Raw genomic sequence first — 22840 nt, 5'->3', positions numbered from 1 at the left:
GCAAGTCTAGAATTTAAGGAACTTTTATGTATGAGCATATATATCTTCCATAAAATGTAGGCACTGATTTAGTCACATATGTGGATAAAGTTGGTAAAATTCTATATTTAAAATTTCAAGGCTAAAAGACAAAGAAGTATACAAAATTCTTAAGGCTATTTCAAAGCATCAGCTTTTCTCCCTGGACGCCAGAATGTCAGAACTCCAGTACCAATGTGGGAATCCTTTATATGAGCAAAACAAGCTGTGGGAAATAAGAACTTCTGACCAGGGATAACTCAGGCCAACAGAGATGGAATCTGCCTGCTGGCACATGGGCTTTACAAAGAAATGGAGTGATAAGTGGACAGAACAAGAAAGCCTTTACCTCCTCTCTTATCAGGGTGAGCACGGCTGTCTTATCTGATTCACTGAGGCAGATGCCATCCAGGGGGCTCTCACCTCCACAGGCCACAGACACGGGGGCTTTCTCCATAGGGGACTCCAACAGTCCCTGAGTTGGGGAAAAGGTTACATTTAATACATTGTTTTCAGCTTCTTAATCCCAAATACTTCTTCGATAACTTCCTCATTACTAAATCGATCGCAATCTTTAAAAATATGTTTGGGAAAAAAAAAAAAAACCAGGAGGGTTTTAAAAAATAAATCCAGTTACAGTGCTATCTAAAGGAAAAACTTGTTCTAATGATGATGGGGGCAGAAGGGCGGGGGAGGCGGCAGTTAGCTTCTGTCTAACAGATAGCCTAGAGAAGTTTTCTTATCCAAAAAGAGACAGTGTAATCATAGTGGTCAGTCACCAAAGAATTACATGCATGAAAGAGAAAGCCAACCATGGTTAATGCCTCCTTTTTCAGAGGGTTTCTGGGGATGACGTGTTCCATGTAAATAATTTTTCAAAAAAAGTATCAATTTTTTTTACATATTGCTGCTTTGTGTGTCTCTATTTAGTCACATTGGATGGAAATGTTCCTAAAATGTATCGCTAACTTTCAGGCCTAAGGAAGCAGAAATGGCGAATATATCTGAACCGTGACCCCCACCCCCACTCTCGGATGATTCAGAATCATCAGGAATGTCAAATGCTCTGCAGTGATGTTATGTGGTAACCCAGCAATGCTGTCAGGTGCACACCATTATGTGCTCCTGTACGAAGTGGCCGCATGTAGGTCAAGATCTGTACCTGTACTTCCATTTTTTGGTTCCTTCTTGCTATTAAGGTTTCAGTTCCCTCTGGTAGCATTTCACTTTCTGATGTACCAGCTTGCTTTTAGCATAAACTCATCACATCAGGTTCTAGAGTCACTTTTGGTTAGCATTTTGTTTTTCACAAGAATATAGATTTTGTACTATTTTCTTTCCTAGAAGGCATTTTTTGGGCTATTTCCCCTCACCTATATAAGTAAACTTTTTGTATACATGGGGGGAAAAAAGCTGTCTAATGACATCCAAAATGCTAGCCAAAATGACCTAGGAATAATCTTAAATGTCAGTATAACTAATCAATTAGTTATTGATTAAAATCAATCAGTTCTCTAGCATCTTATTTGAACCAAGACTAAACATAAAGTCCAAGATCAACTAAGACCAGTGGTTTTTAAACTTTTCAGGGTCATTATAGATTCACTCTCTCTCTAGAAAAATGCTTAAAACACACACACATAATTTGTGCATACAGCTTCACAGACCTCATATACGGGCCCAATATAGAAACTCTGGGCTTAGGTCACAGAAAAGGGAAATGCAAAGCCACAAGCTGGCAGAGCCTATTTCTAGTAGCATTTGGGGGAGGGCAGCCCACTATGCTGACAGAAGTCCAAAGTACCCCCAGAAACACTCTTTCTTGAGATAGATCTATCACTAGAGCAAGAAGCTACTTGTAGTGGCAGCCTCTAAAACAGCCTAATAAGGCCCATCTCCTGGTACTAACCCTCTCGTGCAACCTCCTCTTCTTGCGTGCAGGCTTACCTAATGACTCATTTCTAAAGAACAGAATATGATTAAGTCATGGGATGCCATTTCTGAGATTAGTTTACAAAAAGACTCCAGATTCCACTCTATAAGAAGCTCCATGGAAAGGCCCACGTGGCAAGGAACTGATATCTCTATCAACATCTAGCAAGGACCTGAGATGTGCCAATAGCCATGTGAGTGAGCCTGAAAGGGGATCCACCCCAAGTTGAGCCCCGAGGTGACCGAGCCCTGGTCAATACCTTGATCACAGCCTGTGAGAGACTCTGAGTCAGAGGCACCCAGCAACCGTCCAAAGGTTCCTGATCCAGAAATGGTGAGATAATAAATGTTTGTTGTATAGAACTAATAAACCTCAGGACATTCAAATCAACCCATTAATTTCCTGTGCCACATTTCTCATCAAGAGGCTTTCTCATAATCTTGCTTCTCATGTAATTTGCCGACAGGGAGATAATGTACTAAATTAAGCTGACACATTTGGGTCATCTTTGTTGTTACATTTCTGATTCTAAACTAATACATTTATTTAAAAAATGTCTTTTGTGAGTGTTTATTATTCTAAGTCAGAATCCTCAAGTTGAGTCAACTCTAGGAAATAGCCTCCTGTGCCTCCTGTGACCATCATGTTAGCAAAAATTTGGGAAATAAGTCAAAAGATTTATTAGTAAGGAAAATATCAACATCTATTCTGGAGTTCAGCATCTCATTCATTTGTTGAGGGGATAAACAAATTCAGTCTGCCTGCTTGTTTAACAACTTAATATTAACAAACGTGGTGTCTGGAAAGGCAGAATTCTGAGTTGAAGGTAGAAAATCAGATCTCAGACCATGGCAAATATTTTCAGATAAGTGGGCTCTGCAGCCTGCAGCTATCCCCCGGGTCACTCCCCTCTGCCTGGCCACATGCCACAAGCCTCTTGGCTCGAAATGCAACAGCTCTTATGAGGTGATAAGAGCAGAGCAGGAATTCATGCTGTGGCCTATTTGAGCCACTTCTTCCAGTCCCCTAGGATTTAACTTTTTATATTCCTTGGTCCTTTATATTGTTTATCAAACAGTGTAGAAAGCCTACAGAGTCTCCCTTCACAGAGAACTTGCCTGATGACCTCTTCCTGGGCTGGGCAATCTTATATAATTAATAAAGATGCTAAATCAATCAATCATGTCCTTCCAAAAAGGTCCCATTTCATTGTCCCCTAATCCTTCTCCCTGTCCCACAAAGCATTTACAACTGAGGACCAACAAAGATCTGTCTACAGACAGTAGAACTCAATGGAGTCCTGGCTACAAGTTAACAGTGAGCACGGATGTCAAAAAATAATTCTCTTTGCTCATATCCTTGAAGTGGGAGAATCAGCATCACTAATATGTTGCAGTAGGCTGAGTGTGCTCATCTCATCAGCTGCCCTTGAATCCATGGAGCAGGATCACCCCTGCTACTTCTCTAACAGAGAGACATGCTTGGAAAAGCCAAACAAGCTCATCTTTTAAGAAGTTTGAGACTTCTTAAAAAAATAAATTGACTCCTAAGTGAAAAATGCTGCAGACCAATAGCTGAGAAGCAAGATGAGAGACCTAACACCCACTGTTCACTGTACTCTGGCCTTAGGTATTCTGCCCTCGCCACCACCTACTCTGGGCATGAGACTGCAAAAGAAATGTGCTCCAGAGCAACCCAGAGAGACTTTAAAAAGTAAATACTACATTAAACAGATTTCTTTATTCAATATTTTGAATATTACAATTTCTTAATGCAACATTTTTTCAACATTCTAAGTAGATATTTATTTTAGGAAGTTCAACTTGGGTTACTTTGAAAAGATCACAACATAAAATATGTTCTTTACCAGATGGGCCTAGAGACAAGTATTCTCCGTATTTCTTTCTTTCTCTCTTTTTCACCCTTTTCCTATCAACATCACACCACCTTCTATTAGCCTAGCACTTTACAGCTTCAATCTTTCATGTTATCATTTCATTTTATCCTCACAACCACTCTGATGAGGTAAATATGTGCTACTAATTTTACGGATGAGTAAGTTGGGAATCCAGAAGTTTAACCAGTTTGTTTCAAGAATTGAGTAAACCACCTGAATCTGCAGCCACACAGACCAATGTTTGGTCTATTCGTGACATCCTTTTTCAATCATCTTTTTGCTATTTGTACACACTGAAGATACTCAAAAGTGTTCCCATAGTACTTGGAAAACTTCACAAGAAACTGGTTTCCCCAAGTGCACAACCAGGCTGATCTGGTAGTGGAGTATAGAGTCTCATCTTTTCACAAGTGGGGATAGAAAGTGTCCCTCTCTCTCACAGATGAGGAAACCCAGGTGGAAGTCTGTGAGTAGCTGCACTGGGATTAGATAACCTGGCTTCCAAAAAAGCTAAGGATCGAATGAATTTCTAAACAAAAGTGATTTTGTCCAGAAACAAAAATCACTAATGTGTGAGGCCCTGTGAGGGGACAATGGTCCCAAGTCTCTACGTGTTATGTGTATGTCTTCCATACGTTCGTGCTTCCACAGGCTCTCCTCCACCTATCTACCCTCATATTTGCTCATACTACCTCTAGGGAAATACTGGGGTCACAGCCCAACAGTGAATGCTGAAAACAAGCCAAATGGAAAGACATTCTACAAAACGACTGACCAGTACTCTTCAAAAGTGTCAAAGTCAGGAAAGACAAAGAAAGACTGAGGAACTGTCACAGATTAAAGGAGACTAAGGACATGAGAACTAAATGCAATGTGGGACTTGACACTAGAAGAAAGGCATTATTGAGACAACTGGTAAAATTCAAATATGGTTTATGAATTAAATAATACTGTATCAGTCAGTGTTAGTTGATTTTGATAACTGTACGGTGATTATATAAAATGTTAACATTTGAGGAATATAGGTGAAAGATTTACAAGAATTTTTTGTACTGTTCTTGTATGTCTAAAAGTTTTTGTTTTTGTTTTTGTTTTTTTTTATTAGCTCAGGTTCAGCCTTCCTGACACCTGCCACACAGTCGGGCAGCACTGGCTCCCACAGCCCCGGGAATATCTTCTATTATAGCATTCACCACCGGGTGTCTTTGTTTCCATTTTGTATCTACTACCAGTGCTGTTCAAAAGAAATATAATACAAGCCATATGTAATTTAAAAATTCTGAGTAGCCACATTTAAAAAGTAAGGAGAAACAGGTAAAATTAATTTTAATAATATAGTTTAGTTAATTCAATAGATCCAAAATATTATCATCTCAACATATAATCAATGTAAAAAGTTAGAGGCATTTTATTTTCCTTCTTTTTGTACCAAGTCTTCAAAAACTAGTCATATTTTATAGTTACAGGACTTCTCAATTCACACTAGCTACAGTTCAAGTGCTCAGAATCACATGCAGCTAGTGGGTGCTGCCTAGGTCATCTCAGGAGAGACTATGAACCCTTCCAATGAATAAGCTGTGTTTTATTTATATTTCACCCCCATCACAAACAGTGACTAGAATTTATTTAATGATTTAACACGGGCTTCAAAATAAATATTTAAAAAAAAAATGAGTTCCACCCCAAAGGTTAGGAACTTACAGGCACGGAAGATCCATCTTTTTCCATCTTCTGGCATGTCTCTTTCTCTATGCCTAAAACACAGAAAGTCATTTTTGTAGTCATCCCAAGAAGTTGGTTCCTTTCCTACCCAACGAAAGACACTTGGAAACCCCAATGTAGGCCCAGAATGACATCTGTGAAGACATGAACAGTATTTCAAGACTGTCAAAAGAGCACTGGCTTTCTGTTGACCACTGTGTTGTCTGTGTTAAAAGTCCAAAATATTCAGAAGAAAGAAGAGTGCACAGTTGGCCATAAATGGAGTACAATCTACAGGTGGAAGGAACAGCAAGCCTGCCCTCTTGTGTCCATGTACTAACCCCGGGACTATTTCGGAAAGGAAACCATAATACTGAATGTTATTTTATTACCAAGTCTGAGTGAATTTAAATTCCAGCCCAAAAGGGTAGCCTCAATCTAATTAGTGTAGCAGATAACAATTAGCTCTAAATTTAATGCTTGCAAAACTAAATTTGTTTTCTACCTCCCACTCTACCACTAGAGGCAATATTTAAAAAAAACAACACTATGCTTGCTTTTTCTAATTAAATAAATATGTACTCACTGGAGATAATTTTAAAATATGGAAAGGCACACAAAAGTTTAAAACTACAGTCTTCCACAAAGCAATAGCGAATTACTATTTTAAAGTTCTATCTGTCAATAGTGAATTACTTAAAACGCAAATGTGACCATCACTACTCTGCTTAAAAACCTTCCATGGCTCCCCTACACCTATAGGATCGAGCCTAAATTCCTCAGTACTATCTCATTTTCCCACTTGTCTTGTACTCACAGAGAGCTGGGCATTTTAGCAACATGGCAGATTCCTTCCCATCCCTGAGAAAGATTCTCATTCCCTGGTGCACATCTACGCCTGTATCTCTCAAGACCTAGCTCAAAGGTGACTCTCCCTAGTCAACGATCTCTGATTGCCCTGGCTGAGACAGTGCACCCATCCACCTCCACATCCATCTCCCATCCATGCATGACCATGGCCTCTGTTTGCTCTCACAACATGGCTAACCAGTTACACAGAGGGTAACACTAGCTGTTCACTAACGTTGCAGACAGCACTGTATCTAATAGAACCCCAGCTCTATAAATTTATGTTGAAGAAATTTCCTCTTAGTGAAAAAGAATAATTCAACAAATATCTACCATGCACCTGCACTAGAGGAAATTCAAAGATGAACCACTCGCAGTCCTTAACTTTAAGAAATTTATCAAAGATGCCTTTCTATAATCAATACACAAAACAGGAACAGCGAAAATGAATGTGTTGGGGGCATAAAACACAATGTGTTGGGAGCCGAGGCACAATTTTGAGACAGACCTGAAAGGATAGGCAGAATTTTTAAAGGAGATGGCAAAGAAAGGTACTTCAAATAAAAGAAATATGTGTAGGTACAAAGAACTAAGGATTAGACCGCATAACTGGGTAACGGGGTATAATGGGAAAAGGCAAACGAGATCTTGGCAAAGACGTCAGAGCGGAAAGAGGCCTGGGAAGAAATCCGGAACAGCGCCTGGCACATTTACTTTATAGATGGGAAACTGAGACCTGGGGGTGGGGAAGAGGCTGGACTTAGAAAAAGTCCAGGTTCCCACCTATTTCTCTGGTTTGATGATAGATCACGATTTTTTAAATTCTAAGTACAAAAGCCTCAAATTAAATTATGTTGCTGAAAATCTGAGTTTTTAATAATGTTTAATGTAGTCAGGAACATGATTCTAAACATTTCACAAGTCAAGTTTAGGGCCACAGATATAAGTTGGGACCTGGAAGAGGACCTTGGCTCTAGAATGTTCGAAGAGTCCAATAGCAAGAAGCTTCAGCGCAGTTAGTCTGGGTTCTTATTAAAGCATTAAGAAGGATTTTATAGGGCATTGATCAATTTCAGTCTACCACGTCTGTGAACAGGAAAATTTATAAAAGTTTAGCGAAATGAAAATCTCTTCATACTTTAGCACTGTGGTTAAAAGACTATGGAAACAGACTGCTGAAATTTGAATACGAGGTCTACCATTTATTAGCCATTTATAAGTGACCTTGGCCAAGTTACTTAACTTCTATGTCTCACTTTACTTCTCTGAAAAATGGCGGGGGGAGGCGAATACCTAGCGAGGAGTAATGAGTTAATGCATATAAAGCACTTAGAACAATGCCTGCGCATGGGAAGGCAATATATGTGTTAGTTATTATTATTTCTGTAAGCTGAACAATGAGCACAATCACATGTAATCACAACATGATTACAGGCCACTATACTTTAAGATGTGGTCACATTAAAATAAATTATAAAAAAATTCAAGCAGTCTCACATCAGTGTCTCCTGTATATCTTGCCACAATTATCCATATGTCTCTGGTAATGTGATAACATACCCTTTTGTGTCTCTTTTCTAGGTAAAGCAGCAAAGCATAGATCAGCATTCTAAATCCATCCTTCAAGTGACCCAATTCTCTAAATCTCTCTAAGGCGCCTCCTGCTTCAGGCTTTCAGGCATTGCTATGCTTACGTACATTAAAAAGATGAAGATATGCTTCCATACCTGCTTCTGAGGATGAAAACGCATGATTTATGGTAGACACAGGAACATTGGAACATTCAAAGTACTCCAGGTCTTCCTCTGGCTCACCTTTCACCTCGGCCCCAGCTGATTTCTGACCAGATGAAGTGGACGCCAGTTTCTCCTCATCAGTAGCATGGCCGTCCCTATTAGAAATGTCTGAAATCTGGGAGATCACTGTTCCTTCGTCCTGGAAAATGCAACAGAGAAGATGCTACCATTTAGGAGGACAAACAGTGAGAAGAGGGACAGCTCAAGAATGGCAGAGCAGCCACCATTCCATATAGATACTTGATAACAGTTAACCACAGATCTGGATACAAATCAAGGAGAAAGCTGGAGACTCTCGATCATGAAATGTATTTTCTAAAACCTAGCTTCTGAAATTCGAATCTGAGGTTTGAAAAATTAATCTTTTCTAGCCTAAATTTATAAGTGAGAAGTTTAAGTGGTCCAAAGCAAATGGTTTTTAAATATTTTGCTCATATACCTCCTAAATTAAAAAAAAAAAAAAATCTATGTATCCCATTATATTTTCAGGTGATGTCTAAAAACTTTTCAGCATAAGTTTAAATAACTGTAAAGGATGTAATATCCGGTCTAGTTTAGATATTGAGATTGCTTAATTCAATGTAGTTAAATAATTTCATATCCCACAATCTATTTAACACCAGATACGAACACCTCTTTATTAATCAGAAATTTACATCATTCCTTTTCCTCTCTGAATTTGCATTTTCAGTCTACTTCTATCAATTCAGGTTCTCCTATCTTATTGAAAGTGGTAAGTTAAAAAACCATCTGACTTAGAAAACAATTATTATCCAGTCATTAGAGTCAATCACCTCCTTAAAACCTATACCAATATTTCAAATATTCTCTCTGTTTGGTGCCTCAGAGGTTTCACATCCAGTGGTAATGCACCTTAGTGAGACTGTAGGCACAGACTTACCTGAGAATGCTCATCCAAAGCAAGAGACTGCGTTTCATATTTCTTCACCTTACAGCCACTCCTGGAATAAAAAAAAATAATAACCAAGCTGGTTTGGAATCACACTGACAACTTCCAGGTTATGAGATGGAGCAGAGATAGCAGTGTGTGCAGGTAGAAGCCAAGGCATACAGCACCACACAAGTCATACATCTACATGGTAGAGATGGGAACACCTTTTATGTCTCTGAATCTTCTTCCAAGAGACAGGGCAAGCAAAGAACTATAGTTCATTCTCTGAAAAGACTTCCTCACGTGCTTATATGGAATGTTAAAACACAAGTACTCTGATCCCTACAGTTTTTAATTACAAAAGCCTTTCAGAGGGCAACCTTAGCACCTAGAGATATTTGGTTCATCTGATCCCTACTCAGTTGGCTTTGCCATTCATTAGAAAAATTACCACGCTGGACCAGATTCTTTAAAAATTCTTTATTGCACTAAAAGCCATAGAAGTCTGATAAGACAGCTCCAGACCTGCGCACTAACAGAGAAGAACTGTGGTCAACAGAAAGTATAAAAATAATATCTGCGTATACTGTTACCATTCTTATTAAGTAGTAAGATAGAAAGGAACGTCATGGCTGGAATTAGAGAAAGCTCAAACTACCTGTTATTTTTAAACTAGCATATAATTTGTGACCCGAAGATTAGTTTAGATTTTGTTCCATTTTAATGAACTTAAATTTTCTAGTAATGTCACTCTGACAAAAAATATATAATTTACAACTTTTTCTTGTGTGGGGAATGAAAAAAAAAAAGGCAAGCATATGTTACCAAATGTACGCAAAAACTATCTAGTTCATGATTTTCTTTCCTAATGCTTGAGTGCCACCCCTGCCATCGAACTCGAGTTGACTCAGTAAAATTTTGCCCTACTCCAACCCAGCAGCCTTATCCTATCAAAAAAGCCAACTATTTCCAATATTAAGTATCAGAGCAGTCCTTCAAACCATTGCTGGGATGATCTTGGGGCCAAGCCAGCACTCAGTATCAAAGCGCCACGTGAGGTGTGCCAAGGCAGGGAACGCAAGCTCTCGCACCCAAGGTGGGAAGGCCGATCTCCATTTCTTTAGGTACAGACAACTGCAAGGCTAAGCTGACTCATGGAGTGGCAAATGAAATGCAAAAAATCATTAGAAGGTCAAACTCAGAAACGGAAGCCAACATGCTATGAAAAGATGGAGTGTGGGAGAAGAACTGCCAACAGTCCCAGGGACAAACAAAATGACAGCAGGAGTACTTACAACAGAAAACAGAGAAATTTCACTTGTTCAGTAGTCCTGATGCACCAACAAAATTAGAGACAGGAAAGAGACAGACAGATGGAGAAAAAAAATCATGTAAAGCCTGGAATATTTATCTCTAGTCTGATAGATGTAAAGCCTGAAAAATTCTTTCTGTAAGGTGAGATACAAATTAAAAATGTCATATTCATGAATGTTATCACTGGTGAGTGAATGATTTATCAGGAACCTCAACTCTAATGGAGTAAAAGTGGTAGAAACATTCAGAACTGCCACATATTCAAATATATAGATGAAAAAGTCAACATTTCACTGCTGAGCACGTTTACTCTTAACTGTCTAGTTATCCAGATTAAAGGCAATGCACGAATTAAATATAGTTGAAAATGTATATGCTTATATCTACTATAGGTATGTATCACTTAGACACTTAAAATGATTTTTATATATCTATTTGGTCCACAAAATCCCATTTTACAGAAGATATGTATGATGTCTCCATTTCACAGAAGAATCTGAGACGCCAATTATACACCTTTTAAAAAGTCACACAAGTAACCAGCTAACAGAACTTCCAACTCTCCACTAGATTCTACGACCACATGTATATTTTCAGTCTTTCCTAAATGAAGGGAGTTGCTAAACAAAATCTCAGAGTTACACAGATGTTGAGCACCCTTGGAAACAAGAGTTTTGATTGCATAAGAGTTTAAAAATATCTAAAGGTATATTAGAACAAGAAGTTCACTCATCAAAAACAGAATAGGAGAAAAATGCTACCAGGTAAGAGTGGTAGTACTCAAGAGAGGGTGCTTCTTGCTTCTGAAAATAAATTTCCCTCCCTTTGGCCCAGATTTAATCTTATCTAACATGAATGTACTGGCTACATTCCTTAAAAATGCAACTGAAAGGCAGGGTCCCAAATGACTCCTTATCAACTCTGCTAGGCAGAAGCACCCCATATTTAGGATACCCCATATCAGGAAGCACCAAGGCAATGACCGGGCCAACACATTTTCCAAGCACCATCTAGACAAAGGTAACTAACCTTAGCCACAGAGAGCATTTGGAGGACTCCTGATCAATCATATTTTTCAGCAATCATTTAACCTGCTCATATATACTCAAAGAAAAAATCAAGAACTACTAATGACATTTTATTCCCCTTAGACACTCTGGGGTTGCTGAAGAACTGATTCCTACATTGCTCAAGCCTCTTGGTCCTGATCGATACTCTCTGCTCTTTAAACCTTTCCCTTTAGAATAATTCACCGCATCATCTAGCATTTTTCTTTAAGTCATAGTAATGCTGAAGATTATTTCCCTGACTGATCTACGGCGACAACTAGAAATACAGTACTTCTTCTCATCCTCCCTTTTTATATTTCATCCTCCATGACACTAGTCTCTCATCTAATTTTTAGCAAAACATCACTGGGTCACTCACAAACTGGATATATTGTCATTGACTCAAGTTTTGTGATAATCTTGTAACAAATTTAAACTGAAATTTGACATTGAATATGGCCTGAGGTGATCACTCTAAAACTCCAAGGACATTGTAAGAGTGGCTCTAGATTTCCCAAGTGAAGGGGAGCAGGGGAGACAATACACGAAAAAAGACTAATTTAGTCAGATTTATGTCATCGTTTAAAATATTCTTGTTTCTTTTTGGAAATTCACCTCCTTACTGATGGAACCAGAGCTAACCACAAAGACATAAAAATTCTCACCAACTTTTAGTAGTATGTTTGTTTCCAACAAAAAGCACAGCTTTCTGTTTTAAGTGAAAGACTTCTGTAAGACCCTTCTGGACCATTTTCTACAAGTTGTTGGTACTTGACAGGTAATTTGTAGGCTTGGGATTTTTGTTTTATCCATAGAGAATCTGAAGACGGTAGCTACCATGACACTGTATATAAAGTGATTCCTGACCACCCAGATAGGATTTCTGAAAACTATCAAATCTCTACCTATCTCATGCCACTAAAAAACAAACAAACAAACAAACAGGAAAAAAGTACCCAAGGTGGGGGGCGAGGCAGGGGGGAAGTGCTCAGCTGAATAAACTGAGGATTCAGAAACCAGGCAGACATCTAAAAAAGAAAACTTTTGGTATTTCTGATTCCACAGAAAAGTTGGACAGAATAGTGAAGACTGCAATAAAGTTATAAGCTTTGTGCCTGCTACATTGCACCTCCACGATAACTTCAGTTCACCAAAACCCAAAGCGGCCAGCTGCCAAACTCTCAAGAGTGTACACAGAACACAACACCCATACCCATCGTCACTCACGTTATTAAACGCGACTTTGCCTTCTTAGGTGATTCTAAGATTTCATTAACATGATTACCATCAGGAGAACAAAAGTCATTGCTTGTTAAAGTCATAGTTGGTTTAAAAGGATCCACCGATTCCTCAAAGTGGTAGGAGCCCTTAGAGGAGAGGGGAGGGGAGTTCTGCAGCATGGAGTGGCCCCCAAAGCGAATGAAGTTGGGGTTATCCCAGTGACTAGGATCCAATTTAGAAGATGCTTGAGAAAGAGGAGCATCATCTGTGGCTGGGTCCGGAGGTGGTTCGACACCTTTGGTGCCTACGGGCTTACTGATGCCATCTTTCTGTACCTTGGCAGTTAGTTTGTTACCGAGTTTCCTGCTAAGTTTCCTTGGAAGGCCTTTCCTGGACTCTACATTTTCCACATCTTCTGTGAAATCAAACTCGAGTTTTAGAGGTGAGCTCCTCGACTCCTCCAGCAGCTCAACCCCTGAATCATTGGTGTCACTACTGGGAGTGTTTGATGTTTCCTTAACGTCAGGGGGAAATTTCTGGATCCTGGCATCTCCTAGCAAAGGATTTGTGTTCCCATCCATTTCATCGGGATAGGTTGCCTGGGGGAGAGGCATGCCCTCCATAGCAGTTTCCATTTCTGAGAACTCGCCGATTGTTTTCTTCCTCAGAGAGACAGGTTTAGGCTTTCTGAGCTTGCTTCTACTAAGCACAGGCTGCAGACAGGAGTTCCCAAACTTTAGATCAGCTTCTGTGGAAGCCTCCAGTGTAACCCCCATGGTGCCTTCTGTCATCACCTTGTCCTGGATGGCTTCTGGCGGGCTAGAAGGCAGAGCCTCACCTGTGACTGCAGTTACACAGCCATATGCTGCTTCTGTTCCAAGAGCTGCTGAGATATCCACAGAATCCTTGGTTTCTATTGAAAATGGCCTCACTACTGAAATTTTGCTAATATCATGTTCAGGTTCTTCTCTGAAATCCTTGACAGAGTAAGAATCGATAGCCTGATGTGATACCTCATTTTCTGAGTGTCTAGAACAAATCTCAGATGAACATTTTTCAACCACTTCTGCTATCAGCTGTTCATCAACTTCTTGTGATTCTAAAATAAAACACAAAAGCCATCTATTAAAGAATTATCTTTTTGGCACTGGTAAATAATCTTACTTGCTGAATCTACATAAACAGTATGCTCTTCTCTTTTTTGCTTTTATTAAGCATCTCTAAGGTTCGGTGAGTATGGCAGTGAAGCCTGGAAGGGGACAGCTGGTATGGTACTACACCTTCAAATGAATTCTCCCATTCCAAATTGTGTATGTATATTATCCAAGTTATACAAATGACTATACCAAATAAAGCTACTTGGGAAAAGGCTAAATAGAGCATAGCTGTGCTGCAAAGCATATTCATATGATGTTAAAAGTCCATAGGTTAAAATAACTGGTCTGGAAGAAACTTTAGACACTGACAGCTTAGGTCTAGGGATCTGATCTTGCACTGACACAATTCCCATGAACTGCCTGACAGTTTCAGGGTCCAAATTCCATGCAGCAAACAGATTTTAATCTTTTAAATCTAAAAGATTTCATCTTTAATCTTTTTAATCTTTAAAAACAAGTACTCACTCCTCCCTAGAATAGAATTTAAACAATCAGACTGTTCCAAAATTAAATGAAAAACCCACCATGGCCAGCTCTGAATAACTCCTCTGTAGACTTAAAAACTAAAAGAATCAAATAAAAAAAACTAATTTGAAAAAGCAGATACAGAAATGACTTTAAAAACAAATAGCCGTTATTTTACTAAGACATAAATCATAGAACAATAGTGTTATTTTTTCTTTAGAAGTTCTGTCTCTAAGTTGACCAGGAATTCTCTCAATCACTTGTGAAAAATAAAGATCCTTTTTAATTGGGGTCTTATTAGGAGAAATGCTATAATCAGGAAGGTATAATAAGGGTATTTCTTTAAAGCACAAACTAAGATAGTGCTTCTCTGACTTAGAAATTTAAAATAACAACAGAGTAGCATCAAAAACTGAATAAATTGGTTATTATCTTAGTATCTCATCATTTTAAGGAAACTCAGAGATGAGATGACTCTCTAGCTCCTACTTCCTAACCCTAATCCAGGATCAAAAACTGAGCGTCGCTGGAATAGTTTTGAAAGCATGCACACATCTTTTCACATGACCCCTTTGTGACTGGAATTGGGCAGTGGCTTCCACCTATAGCTCTTGGGACCTGCTGCATCAGATAGCATGCCACCCACTATGGTCGAATGGGGAGGGAAAAAAGCATGTCTCATCTAAATTCTGCCTCCCAGCCTGAGCAGGCAGTGAAGACGCTCCCTCAGGAAGACACCCGCCCGGACATTTCTTGACTAGCTCAGGCCAGGTGCTAGGTAAGTAAACTTGCCCAGTCTTACACCTATCACTGCAGACTGCACCTTGGTCTAGTATCTTCAGTCACCAGCAAAAAGTACTGATGGGGCAGGTGGGAATGGGTGGGTGAGGATAGCTCATTGACTTAAACCAGTTTGGGGAGTTGTGAGAAAGTAAAACAAGAAAACAAACTAATCACATAACTCAAAAAGGGATGTTTGAGTAAGATTCATTTGCATTTACACTCTAAATCAGCAAGTGTTCCAGTACCAGCTGACTCCGCACGCTTAAATGCTACCCTAAAGCAGAACCTAAATGTCAAGTATCACACCACAAGTTACTTTCAGTAAGAAGTAAAAACATCCATTCTCAATAGGCTTCAGTTCCCAATTTCCCATCAGTTAAGAGTTCTAGCCACAGCTGTCAGTTAGCTTTTCATCTGAAAAGTTACATAACTAACCTACCTCTAGTCATTCTTCCATTTTTACAAAAATCCTGTATTCCTTAAAAACCCTCCTCCAGGGTACTAAAAAGCTCTCTCCCTAGAATGATTTGATGAGTTTGACAAGCACAGCATTGCCTGGAGGCTTGGTGAACACAGAGATTAGATCAGTAGATGAATTCAAAGCAAACACAGAGGAAATCCAAAAATAGAACAACATTTCCACTTCTGCCACATTTGCTGTGGTTAATGAAACTCTTCCTTTCAATAAACAGCCTCCTCTAAATCTAAAAGGTTGTGTGAAGCACCCACGGATGCTCTAAAACAGTAGGTGCCTTTTATGCTTGTTCAGGATATAGACTATTCTCATATGAAAAGAGATTTTTTACTCTCCCTTGACAATATTTTTTAAAGAAAAAGCATAGAAAGCCAAAATTTTAAAGACTGAGGTAACAGCCTGACATTCTGGTTTTCATTCTGCTATAATGAAAAAATACAGGGTTAAAAATACAAGTTTATGAAAAACCTTGAAAGCGTTAGAAGAGGGGAAACGCTATTATCGCAAAATATTCTTGAAACTTGGAAATGTATCAGTTAATGTACTGAGAACCTACTGGCTAACTGCTTTCACATGCATAATCTCATTTTAGAAGAGATAAAATGGCAACCACTTGAAAAACAATGTATATTACTTCAGATTTGGCATTATTCTCAAATATGCTTGACTTTTTCTCCTCAGATTTCAACTTTGTGGTGAAACATTCTCTGCAAGCTCCTTTCAGATCTGTCCACCATTTCCTCTCCTTTAGCTACAGATGGTCCCTTTTATGGGTTTCTAAGTACCTGAAATGTAAAGTAAAGCTGCCAAAATTTGAATAGACCTCCTGTATTACACAGACATACAAACTGGCCTCTTTCTAACCTCAACATCCACACATAGTATCTCTCGCATAAAGAAAAAGCCTTAAAACAAAGTCTCAGAATGAATACATGAAAATTAATGTCTTTTATAGTCATTCAGAAAGAGTTCTCAGATAAATTTTCAGAGGGTCCATGAAGACTCTGAAACAATGAAAAATCACGTGAGAGCATTGTCCAGTGAAGAAAATCCATAGCCCAACAGCTGCATTTAGGAACCACTGCTCCAAGACTGTATTGAGGGTCCTCAAAAAGGCTCCTCTCATGACTTTATAGTTAACTTCAATCCCCACTCCGAATCACTACACTGAGGTTTAAAAACTCAAGCTACTGGGGAAAGAAATTTTAACAAAGAATAAAACTCGTCACCTCTGAGAACATTCAAAAGGAATGTGTTGCAAGTGCTGTTTTAAGCAATTTTAAGTGTGAACTAAATTGTTGAGACGGAACATTCCCTAAAACACAAATTCAAATAGGTTTGTTTAAAGAAAATTCGGTCACCTTACTTCATACATGTTGACATTAAGGCTGCGCTGAAGGGTAAACCAAAGGGACACTAAACATCAAGCGTAAATTAGAGGGGGAAATAGTCTTGTCAGTACACTGAGTGTGGTAGGAAAAGACACTTGGGCAGACCACCCTGGGAAGAGAATGAAACCCCTATGAACGAATTTGAGTAAATAATTGCCTTCCCTGGAGGTGGTTCAGGTTTGCTGTGCAGAGTGAAGATAAGGCCAGGAAGCAGCCAAATTTGACCTAAATCTGCAGACCCTTTCCCACTCTTTACTTACATGAAGCACTTCTCCTCTAATAACCATTTAAAGCACATTGATTTGAAGGGTAAGCCAAATTGCTAGGCTGCTAGGTGACCTTGGCCTTGGCTGGCCCCACTCAGAAGTCAGGTTTTGTGAAGGCCTGGCAGACAAGCTCACACATCAGATGTGCAGGAAACTCCAGAGTCATCATCACAACACACCAGATAAGCTGCCTGCCTCCCACAAGACCTGGTATAAAGTGAGAGATCAATATGAAGGAAGAAAAGAGAGGAAGTCAAGCACTGACTACTGTGTCACTCATGGTGACTGAGAGCATTTTACAGTCAAAAACTCATGCAATCAAAAGGAGAATTAAAGAGAATACATAGAGAGAATCTCATGTCCTAAGGACTCTAAAAATTGGAGGTAGTGAGTAATCAAACCATAAGTCCTCCTCCTCATTTTCCATGTAAAATAATACTGTTGTTGGTGCCTTCCACTGAACAACTGAAATAAAGTATAAATTCTATATGATAAAGGGTACAAGCAAGCAATTAAAAAAATGGTCAAAACACATTTAAAAAATATGTTCAATTTCACACAATTAATAAACAGGATACCATCATTAACCCATCAGATTTATAAAAATTAAAACACTGATGATGCTCAGTAACAGTTGCTAGGTAAGGGGTCCAGTAGGTACTCTCATACATTTCGTGGAAAGTTTATCATGGAATCTTTCAGGAAATATTTAGCAATACCTACTAAAATCCAAAATAAATAAATTCTTTAACTGATCAATTCCACTGCTAGGAATTTATTTTAATTATGCATACAAAGGCCAAACACACATTTATACAAGGATGAGGATGTGCACTTAAGTGTTGGTTCCTACACACATTTTTTGTGCTATGATAAAGTATCACAGGGGACTGATAGATAATTTAAGGTTCAACATTACACTAGAATACTATATGGGTGTTAACAATGAAGTAGACCTGTATGTACTAATGTGGGAGGGTCTCAAAGACACATGGGTGTGGTAAGAAAAGACGCTTGGGCAGACCACCCCGGGAAGAGAATGAAACCCCTATGGGAAAGGGGAAGAACAATATGTAAAGTTTGCGTCCTTACTCAATTTAAACATATAAAGACATAAAACTGATATTCAGAGGCCCAGAATCCTTCTTATTAAGTGAAAATTTCTTCTTACCCAAAACTTAATCCCCTTCTACACACTTCTCTCGTCTCCATTTCACCACACGATTCCTATTTCCAACCCCAACCTGCTCCACCTGTACTTCTCCCAAGACCATTGCTTAGGCAAAGGCTTCTTAGATGACATGAAAAACACAAGGGACAAAAGAAAAAATAGATAATTTGAACATCAAAATTAAAAACTTGTATACTTCAAATGATACCCTCAGAAAGGTGAAAAGACAATCCACAGTACAGGAGAAAACACTGAAAACATTAACAACCACATATCTCATAAGGAACTTGCATCTCTTATACATAAAGTATACTTAGGACTCAATGTAAAGAGATAAATAACCCAATTAAAAAGTAGGCAAAGAATCTGAATAAACATTTTGCTAAAAAATGATATACGAACAGCCAACAAAAACATAAAAAGATGCTCAATATCATTAGCCATTAGGAAAATTCCAAATCAAAACCAAATCAAATTAAAACTGCAAGGAGACACCACTCTACACCTACAAAATGGCTACAATCAGACAGATAACACATGTTATCGAAGACATGGAGAAATTGAAACCCTCATACACTGTTGGAAGGAATGTAAAATGGTGCAGCCACTCTGAGGAAGCTAGATAGTTCCTCAAAATATTAGAAATAGTTACTAAGGAGGAAGAGTCTTCAAAGGGAAAGAGTCAATTCCACTACTAGGCATATATCCAAAAAGAAATGAAAACATACATCCAAAACCTTGAACATGAATATTCATAGCAGCATTATTTATAATAGCCTTAAAGTAGAAATAATTCAAATGTTCAACCACTGATAAAGTGGGTAAACAAAATATAGTGTATCCATACAGTGGAGTATTAATCGACAATAAAAAAGGAATGAAGTACTAATACATATTACAACACGAATAAGCCTTGAAAACATTATGGTAAGTGAACAGAGCCAGTCACAAAGGACTACACATTTATACGAAATGTTCAGAATAAGCAACTTTATTGAGACACAAAGCAGATCATGAGTTGCCTAGTACTGGAGCGTAGAATGGGAGAAGAATGGCGGGGGAGGGGGTGACTGCTACAATTTCTTCAAGGGATAATAAAATATCCTAATAGTCATACAATTCTATTCATGTATTAAAAACCACTAAACTATACACCCTTTAAGTGGGTGAACTATATACCATGTGAATTACATCTCAATAAAACTATCTTTTAAAAAGAGCACACAGAAGCTCAGAGGGTAACAGAGCAGAAGCGGTGTCCTGAAATACTTAATAACGTGTTCTACTACACCACAGACTTAAATTTCAGAAAATGCTTTAAATAGACTCGTATGTGTGTCACTTGAAAAGACACATACTTGAGAGAGGTGGTAGGTGTCACCATCACACCAATTTGGGTTTTTAAATTTCTCTTGAGGAAGCCTACAATGTTCTAAATAAATTTTATTTACAAAAGGAGGCGAAAAAAATCATATCACTCCTCTCTCCTTCAAAAGATATAGCCAAGTATATGAACCATCCTAGAGATATGACAACTGTCAAACTCAAAAGACGTGTGTTTTTTTGTTGTTGTTTGGGGAGGTAGTTTATTTTTTTAATTCTAACTTTTTAACATTTGACTTTCTTCCAAGACATCCCTCATACATTCCCTTGTGAAACTACCTATTCGCTGTGAAAACTACCTATTTGCTGCTAAAATGTCTGGGTGAGCCAAGAGGCCTGGGAAATAGAAGGCAGCTAGCTCCCTCCAGACTCTGAGCTCTGTGGGGGGCCTCAAACTCTAGCCCCCTTCGTAATCCAGAGCAGAAACTGAGTGCCCCAGAGTTAATGTTCAATCAATATCCACTGCTGAGCAAATGCCTGATACATAAAGGATACCCTACTCAGGTGATAATCCTTTTTAAGAAAAAAGTACTTATTAGTGATAAAGCCATTCAGCGCTATACAACAGCTGTAAAAAATTAACATCTGTTCTTCATTTGACTCTTTCCCTTTGAAGACCTCTCCTCCTTTAAAAGGATGCTTAGTCTTGCCCTCCTACCCCCTACTCTCCCAGGTTTGAATCAAGGGCTTCAGGAAGGAAACAAGTATGATTCTGGCACTTGTGTCACTCTTTCTGCTAGTGGTTTGACCTGAGGAGACAGTTAATAAGGTACATATTAGCATTTAGGCAAGTTTAAGGTTTTTTTTTTTTCTTCCAGTTTCATGCCTTTGAGTTTTCAGTCCCACTCATTCCCCAAAGTTGAAATACATTTTATATTTGTATTTTCTCAGCCACTTAATCAAGGCACAATCAGCCTTAAAATGGAGTCGAGGTGAACACTATGTATTGGCCATGGACAGGACAACAGAACAAGAAAGCCATTTCCAGGAAGGCTGGGTAGAACCTAAGGGTGTGGGCTGCAGAGCTCACATTCCCTTGACAACAACTGGGGCCCCAGGTCAGGGTTCCAACTGGGTGAGTCAAGGCAGGAAAAGGCAGAACATCCTCTTAGGTATGCCAGAAATTTAAGATGTTACTACTTTAAAGCAGAAAAATAACATCAACACACACATACTCCTGACTGAATCCAAACAATAAACTGTCAAACCTTCTGCTCCCCACCTTCCAAAAAAACACCAAACGAAAACATTACCCAAGAACTAAGGATTTGGGGGTGGGGGTAATTGTTTTTTTAAGAGACAGAGTGCCAGGTGTCATGTTATTCTTCGGAGATAACCTAACTCCTCAGAGAGCCTCACTCTAAAATATAACATTCCACAGGTAAAGAATCATCCGGAAAGCCATGTGATAAACTGAAAAGACTTGTACTAGGAATGAATTAAGTACTTCAAATTTCCGAACCAGCATCTTATGCTATTTTATTTTAAAAGAGACCCAAACCTTATCCTCTGATGGCCAAGACTTGGATAAGGTAAGAGAGCGGGGCCCACTATTCAAGAAGTGTGTACACACCAGAAAGCCAAAGCCTTCTCCAGAGAACTAGAGCTAACAATGAGTAAGTCTTCTATTCTCACCCATGAGATGTCTCTGAGTTTTGGAACCATCTGGATGTCTGAGGTTACGTTTCAAATAGAGTAGAAACCCCCTACCATGGACAGAAATCATAGAGGGCCCTCCCCACAGCACTCCTACAATCCCAAGCTATTACAGCAGGAAGAGCAAGGAGAGAAAGAGCACATGCTACCAGATGGGACTTCATTGCAGAGATATGAAATTGTGTAACTTCACTCTGTTGCTGCCAAACAACCATAATGTGCATTTCTTCAGAAATAATTACTGGAGAATTCAAAATACCAACTGCTTCTCTCACAAAGTAGCAACCACCCACACAGAGCTGGGAAGCTGATGTAGGAAAAAGAAAAAGAAGCAACGAGAGAAGCTTCCAGACACAGCGACAGCAGCCAGTACACTGGGCACCTCCGCAATAGGACAGGGAGCCTGGCTGAAAGTCATGGCATTTTCCTGCCTCTTCTGCTCCTGTACTCTAAGAAAAGAGGCAGCAGACAGAGGTGGGGGAGACAGTGACAGGACAGGAAAGGGGAAAAAGGACAGGACAGGACAGGAAAGGAAAGGAAAGGAAGAAAGAAAGAAAGAGGAAAACTCTGCAGTCTTTGAAATTACACCCTTTGGTATAATTTTTTTTTTAGTAGAAAAGGGCCTTGAGGTAGCCAGCCTCCAAGATGGCTCCCAATGAGTCCAACTTCCTGGCATTCACACTCTTGGATTGACCTGTGTAACCAAGAAGATATTGTGGAAACAACAGTGACTTCTGAGGCTGCAGCTTCCATCTTGCTCATGGATGGCAGTTAGTTGTCAGGTTAGAAGAACACTTAAGCAACCTCACAATGAGAGAGGTCCATCCACATGAAGACCTGAGGCCTCTCACCAACAGCCAGCACTAACTTCCCAGACATGAGTGAGCAGCTACCTGAGAGGATCTTCTAGCCCCAGGCAAGCCTCCAGATGACTGCAGTCCTAGCCAACATCGTGACTATATTCTCACAAGTAACCCTAAGCCAGACCACCAAGCTAAGCTGCTCCCAAATTCCAAAACTATGAAAGCCATGTGAGATAAATGTTTATTGTTTTAAGCTGCTAATAAGGTTTGGAGTAACCTGTTATGCAGCAATAGATAATACAGGCGTCTTAGAAATACCTCTTCCTACCCCAAAATAGGTACAGAGTCCCAGGAGGCTGCATACATCTTCATGCACCTGTCTCTCATGCACACGACTCGCACATAGAAAGGAAAGCAGAAGCTATTATTCAATGTATCCATTTCCTCTTTATTTCTCATTGATGAGCTGAAGCTAAGCATTAAGGAAGCAAAATGTTTTCAATCCAACAGCACTGCTTACCCAGTGACTTTTTTTTTTTTTTTTTTTTTGGCTTCTGACTCTATATCTAAAATTTGCTGCAAATTTCCAAATGTCTGATGTTAAAAATTCCTAAAATACA

General features: G+C 39.1%; 1 protein-coding gene across 12 annotated transcripts in view; it reads right to left on the bottom strand.

Annotated features, from left to right (window-relative positions):
* TACC1 (transforming acidic coiled-coil containing protein 1) overlaps window positions 1–22840 on the bottom strand; it is a 73839-nt gene that overhangs the window by 14540 nt on the left and 36459 nt on the right. For 2 of the 12 annotated variants that reach the window (XM_023538647.1, XM_023519641.1), the window contains exons 3-8: window positions 14352–14390; window positions 12677–13769; window positions 9096–9156; window positions 8126–8333; window positions 5550–5602; window positions 368–493 (exon numbers count right to left, since the gene is read on the bottom strand). In XM_023538647.1, coding sequence (XP_023394415.1) covers window positions 368–493; window positions 5550–5602; window positions 8126–8333; window positions 9096–9156; window positions 12677–13769; window positions 14352–14390 — 1580 coding nt within the window. The remainder of the gene's footprint in view (window positions 1–367; window positions 494–5549; window positions 5603–8125; window positions 8334–9095; window positions 9157–12676; window positions 13770–14351; window positions 14391–22840) is intronic. The other 10 variants (XM_011372540.2, XM_011372536.2, XM_023519629.1 and 7 more) reach the window with 7 other exon arrangements.

This window comes from Pteropus vampyrus, unplaced genomic scaffold (assembly GCF_000151845.1).
Source record: "Pteropus vampyrus isolate Shadow unplaced genomic scaffold, Pvam_2.0 Scaffold8, whole genome shotgun sequence".
Classification (NCBI taxonomy): Eukaryota; Metazoa; Chordata; class Mammalia; order Chiroptera; family Pteropodidae; genus Pteropus; species Pteropus vampyrus.
This window is presented reverse-complemented; position numbering and strand designations above follow the sequence as displayed.